The sequence below is a fragment of the Epinephelus moara genome, chromosome 7 (genome assembly GCF_006386435.1).
Source record: "Epinephelus moara isolate mb chromosome 7, YSFRI_EMoa_1.0, whole genome shotgun sequence".
Taxonomy (NCBI): Eukaryota; Metazoa; Chordata; class Actinopteri; order Perciformes; family Serranidae; genus Epinephelus; species Epinephelus moara.
In genome coordinates this window covers 31,849,487-31,865,094 of record NC_065512.1, presented here as the reverse complement: position 1 = coordinate 31,865,094, position 15,608 = coordinate 31,849,487, and the positions used below count along the sequence as shown (strand labels likewise).

Sequence of the window (15,608 nt, the reverse complement as noted above, 5' to 3'; positions counted from 1 at the left end):
GTAACCAGAAAATGTCTGGTATTTTTCCCTCATAAATGACTTTTTTGTGTTTCACTTTCTCATACAGGAAGTAGTGCTACCACAAATGAAGGGCAGACCTTGTGGGTGTCAGTGTGGTTTCACATACAGTTACAGGGGATCAGTTTAAGCAGTAAATAACGCGGCTCATGAGCAAACTGTATACATTTTTTAATCAAAAACTGAGACTTGAAAACAGCAGTAACATATTTGAGATTGCATAAATGGAAAATAAAAGACAGTTATAGAATAATGTTCTTGAGGAAATCATTAAAATCTTTGCAGACAACTTATGAACAACTTTATTAACAAAAAGAGCAGGACGATTTATAGAATGGTGTTTATATGGATAAGCAGCGCATGTTGGACTTCTATTACAACCATTAGAATATTAGAATGTCTGCTCCATTGTAATAGATTCAACATGCTGTTTTTCCTTAGAACGTTTCTTTGCCTTAAAGAAGCAAAAAGATGAACAAATAACTCCAAACACTGCAACAATCAGCAGAGCAAATGTGGTGGTAAGTCCGGTCTCAGCATCACCGGTTGACAGCTTCATCCCCAGGAAGTTCACAGTGTCGTCAGTGGGAACAGGTTTGATCGGCGCACTCGTTGCTGCAGAGAAGACAAAGACATTTTTTGTTAATTGTGAACAGATTGCTTACAGAAAATGGCACTAAATCTTAACTGTATTTGAGATTTACATCTTATTTGAGGAGCAGAAGAAAAAATCTACTAGTTCATAAAATCCCAGAAGCCCAAAATCTTGCTATCACTGAATGTTGTGCTCTGTTAGATGAAGAGATCAATACCACTCTCGTATCTGTCCTTTAATTATGAAGTTACAGCTAGCAGACTCTTAGCTTTAGCTCACCATAGAGACTGAGAGTACGAGGAAACAGTTAGCTTGGCTTTGTCCAAAGGTGACAGAATCCACTTAATAAACACCTCTCAAGCTCACTAATTAATGCACTTGTTTATTATGCTGACAAAGACACAGTTTTTAAATTTAAATGTGCAGGTAGCGGATGCATCAGTTTACGTTCAGGCCCGGTGCTCAAGCACTCATGTGGTCCCAAGGCAGGGTTGGGGAATCCGTTGCATTTGATGATGGAGGAGTAGTCGGCAACAGAAGCCTTGGCCACTCGAGGCAGATTAGGGTCTGAGTGATTGACATAGAAAAGGCCAAATCTCTCTGAAAAGCCAGTGGCCCACTCCAGGTTGTCCATCAGGGACCAAGCTGTGTATCCACGGATATCCACATTATCTAGCAGGTAAGCTGGGAGGAGGAAATGAACACCATTAAGAATGCTTATACACACTACACCTTTGTTTTATGTACCAGAAATATACTGAAATATAACAAAAAATATACGATGGGCTTGGTGGTTTAATACCTTTCAGCACCTGATTGATGTATTTTTCATAGTAGTAGCTCCTATGAATATCATTAAGGTCAATGGGTCCCCGCTCTGACATGCCATTTTCTGTGATGATAATGGGTGGGTCTCCATACTCCTCCTTAATGAAGTTTAATATCCTGCGGAATCCAAATGGTGAGACCTTCAGCCAGGATGAGCCTGAATCCAGCCAGGTACGATCAGCAATTGTTCCTGCACCCCTGAGAAGATCAAAGCAGTTTAATGGTTTTATATCACAAAAATTCAGGTACTTCATTTTCAGCTCATCGCCCTCCGATTACATGTAACTTGCTTCTTCCACCTGATTTCTGTAGGTCACCCATTCTTGAGAATTGTGACAAATCATGTCCTACTAAAAAAATATTTTTGGGGTGAAATATTATTTTTAAAGGATTTATTTATATTAAATAAATAGGATTAATACAATATTTTGATCTGCTTTCAAAACTGCAAACATAAAAAAAAAAGTGTCAAAAGCGTTCAAAATCTAAAACTAGCAGTACCTACTGATAACATTGGTTAAAAAATTGTACTGCTATAATCATCTTTGTTTAAAAAAAATTTTTTGTGTGAAAATATTTGCCCTTTAAAGATGTGTCCCAGTTATTTTGTCAACTCTGTCAGATTTCTAGAAAAATGTAATTTAATCAGGCATTAAGGGGCTTTAGCTGTGTCCCAAGGACTCCTGTCTCAGTTCCTGGTTTCCAAAATGGTGGGAATACTTCTCAAGTATATATATAGCAATATAATATTGCTATCGGGTGTTTCTCAACCATAACAGGTCAAATCCGTATCCCTTTGAAATCAAAACTAAATAAGAATTATGGTTTTAAAAAATTGTATTTTGTTCTGAATTAAGAGAACTCTTGGCAGTTATGAAAAATCAGATGGCTCCTCACTATGACTGCTGTGAAATGAATAAATATATAACTTTTTGTCAACTCTGTAAGAGGTCAGCTTCTTCAGGTCTCTAACATTGATTATGTATGCTATTAACAAAAATGTAATGGCTGGGAGGTTGGCCCATTACAAGGTTTAATAGTCAAGACTTTAATCTTTTAAAATATATTTTTTCCAGCCTACTAAAAAAGTAAAAACCAAAACCCCAAAAATGTAATGTTTTGTGCAAATATGTTAGTACTTGCTTACCTATCAGCATCATAGTGCTGAAGGTTTCCATAGTCCACAGGGAATGCCAGGACAGTAGTGTAATGGTTGAACCCAAAGTAATCATAGGTACCTTTAATCTTCTTAATCTCTTCAGGAGTGAACTCAGGCAGTCTGGAGAGATTGCATTGAACTAATTAAATTTACCAGATAAATGTGAAACAATTTTTTATTATTTCAATTTCAGAAATTAATGTTGGTTTATATGATACCGAGATTTTGGCAGGCCATAAGCTAAGCTTCGCTCTCGAATGATTGTCTTCATCAGGTTGCTGTAGTCTCCATTAAATACAGGATGGGCAAACCAGCCAATGTAGAACTGCATAAACAGACACACAACAGCCTTTAGAGATCATAACTCCAACTGTTGCCTTACATGTGTATTGTAAAATGTGAAAGGAATGGCCATACAAAAGGAGAATCTGCAAACATTAATAAGTACTTTTTTGTTTATTAAAATACCTGCACCACACGTCTGGCAGCATCAATGTCCTCCTGCTTATAAGGATTTCTGGGTTCTGACCAGTCAGAGTTGATGGTGATGGAGATAATTCCTTTCTGTGTGGGTCGGTACTTGTCATTGTAGAGGTGCCAGGCCTCAGCATGAGATTTAAGCAGGTTGTGACCCACAATGTAGGGCAGAGTACCTGGTCGGAAACTAATCCCTGGACACAAACATGGAATAACAGGCACATTTGCGAGTTTGTTTAGCTATATGTTTTTTGTCATGGTGGTTTAGAATGGTCAAGTTTTGAGATTGATTTACAGAAAGCACACTGTTTCAAAACACTCCGTGACCATGCAGTACTGTTTTGATAAATTTCATTTTAACCTGTTTTTTGCACCAAACAAGTGAGTGTAAGATGAGAAGCAGTACAGAAAAGTATACCTGGGGCAGCTGCTCCATAGCCATGGCCTACATTGGCTATATTGTATGGCTCATTGATGGTGATCCAAAATTTAACTTTGTGGCCAAGACGGCTAAAGATAAGGTCAGCATAATCTCTGAATTTAACAACTATAGTCTCATTCTCCCAGCCCCCGTCATCCTGCAGAGCTTGTGGAAGATCCCAGTGATAGAGAGTGATCTGACAACAAAGGAAAAGCAGATGAGGTATACCACATTAACCAACTTTCCATTGTGAATAATTTCTTGAGATACTAGCAAAAATTATACATACATGAGGTTGAATGTTTGCTGCAAGCAATGTATCCACCAGTCTGTGGTAGTAGTTGAGTCCGGCCTCATTGATGTGCTTGGTAGTGCCATCGGGTAGCACCCTCGGCCAGGATACGGAGAAACGATAATGGGTCACCTTAAGTTCCTTCAACATGGCAACATCCTCTTCTACTTTATTGTAACTGTCGCAGGCTATGTCACCATTGTCATCATTGAACACTCGGAGGGGAGTGTGAGCAAACTTGTCCCAGATGCTGAGACCTTTACCATCTGCTCTCCACCCCCCTTCAATCTGGAGAGAATAAACATAAAGCAGAGAATAATAAATATATGGATAATTCCTTGATCCAGCATTAATGAAGGGGTTTCTTCTTAACTGTTACCTGGTATGATGCCGTCGCAGTACTCCAAATAAAATCTTTGCGGAAATGTCCATAAAGTTGCTTTTCATCATCTGTTATAGGGAAACCATTGTCTTTCATGACTTGGTAGTAGAGATGAGCCGAGTACTTGGGTGTCCTTGGCCTGTTCGGGTTAGTGAAGTCCACATGGTGCAGCCCAAATCCAACTTTGTAGCCGTTGAGCCACTCAAAGGAATCCATGAGAGATGTTGCTATGTATCCTTTCACCTTCACACCATCAAGGTCATAGGCTGTTAAGACATACACACCAGAAAAATGATCAAGACAAACAAAAATCTAAACAGTAATGACAATCATTAATATTGTTTTCTTAAGAAATATATTTATGTCAGTGCACCTTTCAGAGCCTCATCAACATAGGTTTTGTAATAAAATACTCTGGCAATGTCATCCCAAGTTGTCTTTGAATCTGTAGCTACTCCATTCTCAGTGATGTAAATCTCTGGATCTCCGTACTCCTCTTTGATCCAGTTAAGGAGTCTTCTCAAGCCCCACGGTACAGCTCTCTGGTTACTGATGGCAGTAGTTGGTGAATCTTCTTCCTCTGCTTCTGACACATCTCTGTCATATTCATAGGACTGAGGGGAAAGCCTCAATGTAGCATGGCGTGCAATCTTTGTAGTGTAATGATTTACACAGAACATGTCAGCAGTTCCCTTGATGAAGCTCTTTTCTTCTTCAGTGAAGGAAGGTAGTCTTGACTCGGAGAGACCTTGGAGTTCACTTTTGTTTCCAACTTGCCACTTCATTGCATCAGGATAGTCACCAGTCTTGAAAATGGGGTGTGCAAACCAACCCAACTGGAACTGCAGTGCGCGGTCAGCAGCCACCACTTCACGGGGAACGTTAACATCTTTAGGTTCAATCCAATCAGCATTGAGGGCAATGGAGACTAGACCACCTTGGGATTTGCGATACTTATCATCATATGTGTGGTAAGCCTTGGCGTGGGCTTTGATAAGGTTGTGGGCTATTCTGTATGGTGCAATTCCTGGATTCTTGACATTTGGGGGGATCTGTCCAAGTCCATAACCTGACCATGCAATTGTGTGAGGCTGGTTGAAGGTCATCCAAAATTTCACTCTGTCTCCAAAGGTGGCAAAGCAGTAGTCACAAAAGTCGTTAAAAATGTTAATCATGTCTACATTGTCCCAGCCACCGAGGTTCTGCAAAGCTTGAGGAAGGTCCCAGTGGTACAGTGTAACCATGGGAGTGATGTTATATGCTAAGAGGCCATCAATGAGTCTGATGTAGTAGTCAACACCTTTCTGGTTCAGAGAGGTACGCTGACCATCAGGAAAGATCCTGGACCAGGACAATGAAAATCTGTATGATTTCACCCTGAGAGCTCGCAGCATGTAGAGGTCTTCTTCAAGTCTGTGGTAGCTGTCGCAGGCCACATCTCCATTAGCATTAGCGGGAATAGTGCCAGGTTTATGAGTGAATGTATCCCAGACGCTGGGGCCCTTCCCATCAGCATTCCAGCCACCTTCAATCTGGTAAGCTGAAGATGATACTCCCCAACTGAAGCCTTGTGGGAAAGTGCCGTAGTGGTAGATTTTTCTCTGAAATCTGGACTGGTGTGAGAATTTCTCCCAGACAACCTTTGATTTCGATGGAACCCCTGAGGATGATAAAGCAGTTGGACGGTGGGTAAGCTGCATCTCTGCCACTTTAAAAACATGCCGTTTGTGTGAACTAAATCCATTTTGCTTGATAACTTGAGAGTAGAAATACGCAGATTGCTTTGGGGTTCTTGGTCTGTCTGCATCTTCAAAGTTTACATTGTGAAGACCAAATCTTTGGCTGTAGCCTTGTTTTCCCTCAAATCCATCCATGAGTGACTGCACTGTGAATCGCTGTACATCCACTCCATCTAAGAAAATTGCTACAAAATGGACACAGACAACAGTACATTTAAGTGATTAAATGATTTCAACACTGTGTAAAAGGTGGTTTTCTATGAGAGAAATTCCAGACACTAACCTTTCAAGGCCTCATTGATGTAACTCTTCATGTACTCTACTCTACCGATGTCATTTAGGGTGTCTCCACTGTGCTCAGTAGGCATACCATTCCCAGTTATGTGGATAGGCACTTTAGTAACATTTAAGTATTCTGTGGAAATGTAGTTGAGAAGCCTTCTAAGTCCCCAAGGTGTAGAATAGATCCAGTCAGAAGCTGTAGAGGACCATGAAGGGTCCACATGTGCCTCAAAGTCACCCACCCCCTGAGGACCAGGGGTGCAGCCACCAGCACTTTCGTTGACCAGCCGGGAGGTATAGTGGTTTAATCCCAAAAAGTCAGCTGTTCCACGTATTCTCTTGCTCTCTACAGGAGTGAAAACTGGAAGTCTTGCAGGCACAGAGAGGGGACACTCATTTTTCTTCTGTTCTATCTGAGTCTTGAGTGTTGCAGGATAATCTCCATCTACAAATATGGGATGTGCAAACCAGCCCAGCATGAACTGCAGGTAGCGATCTGCAGCTGCTATGTCTTCAGGTTTGGAGGGGTCCATGGGCTCAGCCCAGTCAGAGTTCAATGCAATGCCCACTTTCCCTCCTTGTGTCTTCCTGAACTTGTCATTGTAGACATGCCAGGCCTCAGCATGGGACTTGAGCATATTGTGAGTAGCCTGCAAACATAAAGGAAATAGTGAGGTAAACATATAAGAATGGCTGTGTGTCAGCATGTATTACCATTATAATAATAATATTGCTCTCACCTGATAGGAGGCAACCACATAGTCTTTTACTCCAGGGGGATGCTCACCAGTGCCATATCCAGCATGGCTCACCACCCAGGGGCTACTGAATGTATTCCAGGTCTTGACCCTGTCTCCAAACCTGAAGAAGCAGAAGTCTGCATAGTTCTTGAAGGCTTCGACAATGGAAGCATTGGTCCATCCACCATAGTCCTGGAGTGCCTGGGGCAGATCCCAGTGGTAGAGAGTGACAACAGGTTGTATGCCGGACTCAATGAGAGCATCGATCAGCTTGTCATAGTAGAGCGCCCCTTTCTGTGACTGGCTGCCCCGGTGGCCTGAGGGGAAAATACGGGCCCAGGAGATGGAAAACTGGTAGGTGTTGACATGAAGACCTCGCAGCAGGTAGACATCGTAATCCACCTTGTGGTAACTGTCACAAGCAAGATCAGCTGTCTGATTCTCAAAGGCTAGGCCGTCATGACCAAAACGATCCCAAATGGTCTCTCCCTTCCCATCTTCTACCCAGCCACCTTCAACCTTGAAGGATTCACTGGAGGTGGCCCATTGGAAGCCAGAGGGGAAGGATTCATTCAGGAAAAGATCTCGTTCTGCTGTTGTCTGGGCTCCAAACTCATTCCACACATTCTGATAACTGTTTCTAAATGTTGCAATTTCACCTGAAATACCATGACTGTTAGAAAAGAGGACACAAAACAATATAAACATACATGAAGCAAACTTTGTCAGTGGATTTATTTTATTATTACTATTTATTTCGTCAAGATAACGTTTTACCTGGTCGGGACATCCTCCATGTCCAGGTTACCCAACATATCCATCATGTCACATCCCACAACATTCAGGTCATTGTAGTTCATTAAGGCTGCGATGAGTGCAAGACAAAGTTATTAATAGCTATATGATCAACATATGACCTTTTGGTTATATGAAGACACTAAAGGGCCATTTACACCAAGAACAATAACTTCAAGATAATGATGTGAGCATCCACACTGATGAACCATAATGTTCTGTAAACATGCTGCCCACTCCAGCTGTGTCGGCAGCTCTAGAAAATGGATATTGATTGACTGTCAGTATTTTTATTGCTTGTCAAATTGCTCTGAAAGTGATCCCAACAATATTGTCATAGTTGTAGTAGTGGTCTGGACTTCGTCATCAACTTGAGTGGATGGATGATTTTTAAAACGGCAATTTGTAGTTATTGTTATCATCATCATTCTTGGTGTGGACGGCCCTTAAGAGTCAACATGCTAACATGGGGATAATAACAATGCTAATGTAATGCCATTAGTTTGGCAGGCGTTTGTTCATAAACCAAAGTACTGGACAAAATGAAAATTTGACCTGAATATGGTGCTAACTGAAAAGTTTAAGAAGCACCAAAGTTATTATGATTTATCCTGAGAGAGACATGAATGTCCTTACCAAATGTCATGCCTATCAATCCAATCGTTGCCAAGATAGTTTACCGAAACCTGCAAATGTGAACCTCATGGTGGTTCTAGTCTGAACCAAAGTGGTAAACTGAGTCACATTGTGGTTCTTTGAGCCATACCACTAGCATGGCTTAAAGATTTTGACATCGCTCATTCATTTAGTTGATATATCTGCTTAAAGTACAACATATTCAGTATTTCTTTCAGCATATAGTAATTCAGGCATCCATTTTAAACCCAACATTCTTCTTCTCACCAAATTCTCTTGTCACAGTCCAGTGAAAATAACTAATTAGACACTATATATTACCTGATAAAAAACATGATTCATGAATTCACTTATAAACAGAAAAGCAAGTCTAACAGCTGTGCACATGCATATGATTTTCCTTGTAAAACCTTACTGGACCTTAACAAGAACAATTTACACTGATCACTGCCATATGATAAAGCTACCAATAAAACTCCAATGATTATTGTACAGTAAAAATTTATGATATTGCCGTTTACAACAGGTAAGCCTTGATGCCTCCTCTTAATCTGTTTGTTGAGTAAAAACACAGAGGATTGGTTCAGATCATGTTGGTCATTGTTTTGATGTTAGTTATCACACTCTGTAAGTAGATGTGTTTATTGCAGACTATTATTAAATTTGATAATATTTTTAAATTAATAACAATGACATTTACCTTTTAAGAAGTTGCCAAGAAGCTGGTACTGACTGAGGGGACAACCTTTGACAGTTACCTTGTATATCAGGATAGGCAAGTCCCCACTGGACATCTGCAACATAACAGAACATGCATATGGCTGCAGACACAAAATATGAAATGCAACTGGAGAAGAAAAACCTTTTAATGTTTACTGTACCTGTCAACTCAGTAAAATGACTATCATGCCCAGATTTTTATTTCTGCTTCAAGCAATACCAGTCTTTATTCCTAAATCTTTTTTTAAGGACTTAAATAAACACATTTCTACTTTTATTTGGAATAAAAAAGTACCCTGAATACGGAAGGAATATTTGGAAAGGCAAAGGGGAGATGGCGATCTGTCTCTTCCCAATTTTTGTATTATTACTGGGCAGCCAACATTCACAAGCTGATGTTCTGGGTCTCTGATGTATCAAAAGATGACTCCGGTTTGGTGTCGAATGGAGCAGTATTCAAGTAATCCTGTTTCACTTCGCTCTTTAATTTGTTCCCCACTACCCCTAAGTAACTCTACTGGACAAACAACCCAATCATTTCTGGCTGTCTGAAGATATGGTCTCAATTTAGGATCCATTTTAAACATAAACAAGCTCTAATTGCTTCCCCTATTCTAGCAAACATCAATTTTGCTCCATCTCTCACAGACCCATCTTTTCAGTTGTGGCATAGGAGAGGGATTGAGTGTATGAAGGACCTTTTTAAGGGACTGCATTTCATTTCTTTTGTACAGCTAAAGAAGGATTTTAACATCCCCCAGTCAGATTTCTTTAGATATCTACAGGTACGGAGTTATGTTAAAACACACATCTCTCTAACAACCCCTCAGAGTACATGGATAGATGAATGTTTGAGTATGGATCCAGTTGACAGAGGTCTGGTGTCTGTATTATATGATAATATCCAGAGGGTTGCATCCATATCACTTAACCATTTAGCGAGGCAGGGGGAGGAAGAACTAAGAACTACCATATCAGATATAAACTGGCAGGCAGCAATTACATTGGTACACTCCTCATCAATATGTATTAGGCATGGGTTGCTGCAGTTTAAGGTTCTGCACAGGTTACATTTATCTGCAAGTAAGCTGGCCAAACTCTACCCTGGTTTAGACCCGACTTGCATCAGATGCAGGCAGGACCCAGCTAGCCTCAGTCACATGTTTTGGTTGTGCCCTAAACTGACTCTATTTTGGACAGGTATATTTAATACATTTTCATATATGTGTAATAAGGTTATCGGTCCCACCCCATTGACTGCATTATTTGGGGTAGTCCCTCAGGAGACATCAATAACAAAGCACCAGGCTGGGGGTATAGCATTCTCTGACGTCTGATACTCCTTAGTTGGAAGAAGGTTACACCTCTTCCTTGGGTGGAGGAGGTGATGTCTCATCTTAAAGTTGAACAGCTTAAATACACTGCCCTTCCTTAAAAAGGTATTCAGTGCCACTATGAAAATCAACAAAAATATTGAATAATAATAATGTTTACTGTACCTGTAAGCTGCTCAGCTCCTTTGCAAAGCTTGATGCAGAGGCACAATTATATTCAATGTGCACTGACAAAAAGTCCATCTGTTCAAATTAGGAGATACACAAGGCATGTTATTACACTCATGCCTTTTAATTCAGACATCATACATAAGACATTCTTCATTCTGATAATAGTAAAATATCACTTTTCTGAAAATATCATGTATGTTACTAAAGCTTCATTACTGTCAGTATCATTAGAATTCTTCTTTAGTCTAGTTTATGGTCATGGGGCTGGAGAGTATTCCAGTGGGATGTTACACCAGTGTCGTCTTTACCGTGCAGCCAATTCCCACTACAACCAGGTAACAGCAGGGTAATTTCTTGGATAGTCTGTCCTACATTTGGGTAACTGATTTTTAAAAGAAGCCGAATTACCTGCCTTTAGATTAGAAAGGAAACACAGAAAAAATATACATATTCCACACAGAAAGGACCAAATCACATTGTAATCTACTTTATATGCACACACACACACACACACACACACACACACACACACACACACACACACCTATTTGTAAAAGCTGTCTCATGGGATAAAGTCCTGTGTTTTGACCCATCCATCCACCCCGGCCACGCTTTTTTTGGCTCGTAGTATGTGCTGTGATCAGTTTGTGGAGTGCCTATTGTTTGCATGTCCCACATTTTATCCTAAGTGTATAATGCATTGTGGGACTCACACTGGTCTGGTCTTGGTCTTGGCTTGGTCTTGACTGAGGTGGTCTTGACTACAACTGTTCATGATTAGTATGGCCTGAGTTCCCCGCCTACACTAAAGATATCTATCTTATCTAGTAATAAACTGTTGGCTGAACCAAAGTTCTGTCCCCACAAAAACAACCTATGGTGTTGTTTTTGTGGGGAGGACAGTCTCATATATACCTACAGTATGTATACTGATGGTATTCAAAAGTTTTGTTTTATGATTAATGCATGTAAAAGGGCAGATACAGGCATGGGCAACAAGTTGCTGATACATAATCTTTGAGTACTCATTGTCACAGAGGTAAGATAAGAAGGGATATAAAATATTTTGAAAGGGTGACAGTACACTTTGGAGAATACGGAATCAAATATAGAAAATAAGGCACCACCAGGACATTGCCAAGATGTGACCATCACTTCTAGATGGACAGCTGCGCAAACAGGAAAGCTACAAAGGGGTCAAAGCAACTGCAAGACTTGTGGTGCAATTCGACTTCCTCATACACGCAGCAACTACTAGAGCGCATCACAGTTTGGGTTTGCAGGGAGATGTGACAGTATGTAAGCTTTACATTAAGAATCAAAGTGTAATGTATATAATTCTGAAGTGTATTGCTTTGTAACAAATCCTGCTTTTATTAAAGACAGGCAGAATTCTAAATTGACTAAACATCCACAAAAAATGATGGTAAATTTTCCCATAAATACAATGTTGAAAATGACTGGCTCTTTCTTTTTGTGGTTCTAATATGGAGCCAAATAGCAATAGCACCTGGATGTACTTACATAAAGAAAGTTAAAAAGGAGTTTCAAAGATACATATACATAAGAGAATATAAGATGCAGCTTACTGTAGTTGAACCTTTGATCTGGGGAAGAATTGCAACATCACTAGCTCTCAGCCCAAGTGACAGACGTCTTCCTGTGAATTTGGAAGCATGGAGACACTCTTTACACAAAGTGATGTTAGGAACAATTGGGTACACACATACATGTCCACCAGCTAAGGAATACGTGGCAGACTAAAAGGTCTAGTGTGTGGGATTTAGTGGCATCTAGTGGTGAGGCTGAAACCAACTGCCAGTGTGGCAAGTGTAAAAGAACTACGGTTACGAACACACAAAAACACACGTGGTCCTGTCTAGACACAGTGTTTGGTTTGTCTGTTCTGGGCTACTGTAGAAACAACATGGCGGACTCTATGGAAGAGGACCCACTCCGCTTGTAGATATAAAGCCCAGTTCAGAACAAAGATTCACGACAACAAGCAACTACTTGCACTGCACCGTTCTGCAACATTCTACAAACCTGCTGGTTCACACCAGTGCAACTCATTGAGACGGTGTTTCATCTCTATGCAACAACTCTGTTCTTCCGCACTGATTTCCAGCTTTTCAGTCTTATTTTGTGGCTAATTATAATTTGTAGCTTCTTAAAATAAGAATGAGGATTGTGATAGTGAGATACTGGCTCCAGATGCATTTGCAGTGGTGATGAAACAGCGACAACAGAAACAAAACGAGCATCAGATGGACTGTATTCATAATAAATACGCCACAATAATACATATAACCAGCGGCAATTGATCAGTCATTGAGAATGTGTGTGTATGGGCGGGGCATAAGCACATACAATGAGCAGCAGCGACCCACCATACAACACTTGCACACTGTGAGGCTTTTGAAACAGGTGAACTGCTTTACGTTCTAAAACCAGTTGCCGGCGATTTGACCAGCTAAGTTACAGGTGACACTGTCAGCCAGCTCAGGTCCGAGCTCAGATGGGCCACTTCTCTACTGCAGCTTTTCTCTGCAATGTTCTTAAACAGTTTCGTCTCATCGCGAATCTTTGGTCTGAACTGGGCTTAAGTGCTTCATTCTAAGGTAATGAAAACACAGCAATTCTTAGTGTCAGGTCATCATACACTAATGACATAACTGTTAAATCCTACACACTAGACCTTTAAGTTTGTTTTCAGCAAAGCATAATTGACCTTTGTCCCTGAGTATATTTTGACAAAGCACATATAATGAAATTAATAATGGCTGAATTCCATTTAACTGCTTCAGTTTCAGGGTCTTGGTATTATGCACGCTGGCTCACTGACACACAGTCATGGCTTACTGACTTACTTGATCAGAACAGAGCCATACTGAATCATCAGTAATGTCTGTGCTTTTCCTACTATGAAAATGCAAAATGTCTGCTGTGAGGAAAGCCTGTTGGTCCAATCTGTGCACGTGTGACATGCACACTTAGATTCTTTTATTGATTCCACCTGGACTGATTGTCAAGATAAGCATGATAATCTACACATGTAAGCTGTGTCATAAACAAGGGGGTGAAGGGTTTTATATTCAAAAAGAGATTATCAGTTGGTCATAAAGTAATATTTTTTATAACTTATTTCTCAAGACACATTAAAAAGTCAATATATTACTCAATATTGTAATAAAAACATTACATCTAAAAAGACTGAAGTTGACAAGAAATATTTCTTGTTCTTGTTTTAACCATTAAAACATGGTGAAAAATGCCCAATTTTGAGAACATGAACTATATCAGTCAATTATATCGTTTATCCTCTCATCCTTCCCTATCAGTCTTACTTACCTTTGTCAGGAAACTGCTGATGGTACAGCTGGTAAATATTCTTATTGAGCTGGAGAATATTTTGCAGAGCGCCTGCAGGCTGCCCGTCATGCCAAACACCATCCAAGTCGCTCAGTGTCACCCACGAGTATGCCAGTGCTCCAAACTCCTGGAAGGCAAACTCTGCGTACCACTCAAACATCTTTACCAGCTCCTGGCTCTCCCAGCCTCCATACCTTGATCTCAGAGCGTCTGGCACCGTGGATCCATGAAGGACGACCAGAGGCTGAAGGCCCACCTCCTGCAGCTGTTTCAGCAGAGTCTGGTAACAGGTAACCACATCCTGCTGGGGCTGGCTGGGGAGGCCTGATGGTAGGAGTTGAGGCCATGACAACGGCACTTTGAAATGAGTCACCCCTCTGCTCTGGAGGTACTCAAAGTACTGTTTAGATCCTGGAGGTACAGGATGACTGCAGTCAAATGCATCATTCACTGCACTGTCAGAACTTCTCACCAGCTGCTTTGTCAGAGGCCCTGCAACAAGCATAAAGTCCTCCCGTCCATTCACCTGACTGCTCCAGCAACCACACAGACAAAAAACACACAGAGAAGCAACCCACAGGAGGTACTTCATTGTGGCTTGAGAAAGATGGACTGATATTATCCACTGATAGCCAAGCTCTTTAAAGCAATTCTGTTTTCGTCTTATTGCACAGTTACACAATTAAGATGGCTATCACATCCAAGGCGTGCAAGTGACACTGTTTTATTGCAGCTGTTTGATACCGTCAGAAAGACTCTGGACTCGCACATGTCAAGCGATAACTGCATCCCTCTCGACTCATGTTTGAAGACCATGGAATATGTTACTAAAACAGGCTTTGAAAAATTGTATGTTTCTTAAATAGCATTCAGGTATAGTTAAATCCATATTTAACATTTAGCATAAATGGGCCTTAACCAGGTACAGACTCTGCCATAATCACACTTCAGTTTGCAGTTTTATTTGCCAGTGCATTTGATAAAACACAAATCCAAATCCAAACTTAGCAATAACTAGAAAAGCACTCAGAGAGTGCAGACCTCCGCCAAATAGGTGATATTCCCTCCCCCTCTGCATCAGATTTTGCAGCCTGCATCACAATTAGGTTATTTGCATCACTATCATTATTAGGTTACATATGCCTTCACCATGGAGACACTGTGGTGTATTTATTTTGTTTTTATTTTGTACCAACACAGAGTTTTTCTGTATTTTTCACTTTCTTTTTTTCCAACACAGAACATTAATTTCAACTTTAGAATTACAACAATATTTAGCAAGTAGAACAAGACTAGCCTGGTTCCAGACCATAGACCCCACCCACTCAACTGAGTAGGCTTGCATCTCTGGTCTGGCATACTTCAATGAATTTGCGATTTATCTCGTCCAAACGCTGGACGGACCAATGAACGCCGGGGGTCTAGCGATTAGCCAATCAGCGCCACGCTGATGCCAAGCTGTACGCCGGTGGGTAACTGGTGAGGATAGCAACAATGGNATCTCGTCCAAACGCTGGACGGACCAATGAACGCCGGGGGTCTAGCGATTAGCCAATCAGCGCCACGCTGATGTCAAGCTGTACGCCGGTGGGTAACTGGTGAGGATAGCAACAATGGCGACCGCTACAGATCCTACAGACCACATTG

General features: G+C 40.8%; 1 protein-coding gene across 1 annotated transcript; it reads right to left on the bottom strand.

The window, feature by feature from the left end:
- Positions 1-345: 345 nt before the first annotated feature.
- Positions 346-14,553, bottom strand: LOC126393528 (lactase/phlorizin hydrolase-like). Its single transcript, XM_050049718.1, has 16 exons — positions 13,941-14,553; positions 12,179-12,249; positions 9,065-9,158; positions 7,711-7,798; positions 6,934-7,606; positions 6,195-6,843; positions 4,546-6,096; positions 4,170-4,438; positions 3,788-4,078; positions 3,496-3,694; positions 3,069-3,271; positions 2,819-2,925; positions 2,589-2,720; positions 1,416-1,639; positions 1,061-1,297; positions 346-633 (listed from the first exon to the last, which is right to left on the bottom strand). The coding sequence occupies exons 1-16, from the start codon at positions 14,551-14,553 to the stop codon at positions 410-412; spliced, it is 5,625 nt and encodes a 1,874-aa protein (XP_049905675.1). The 3' UTR covers positions 346-409.
- Positions 14,554-15,608: the final 1,055 nt, after the last annotated feature.

Coding starts and splice junctions, on each gene's coding strand:
- LOC126393528 (XM_050049718.1), bottom strand. CDS start 14,553: ATGAAGTACCTCCTGTGGGTTGCTTCTCTGTGTGTTTTTTGTCTGTGT. Junction 7,607..7,710: donor ATGGAGGATGTCCCGACCAG/GTAAAACGTTAT, acceptor CTTTTCTAACAG/TCATGGTATTTCAGGTGAAA. Junction 1,640..2,588: donor CAGCACTATGATGCTGATAG/GTAAGCAAGTAC, acceptor TGATCTTCTCAG/GGGTGCAGGAACAATTGCTG.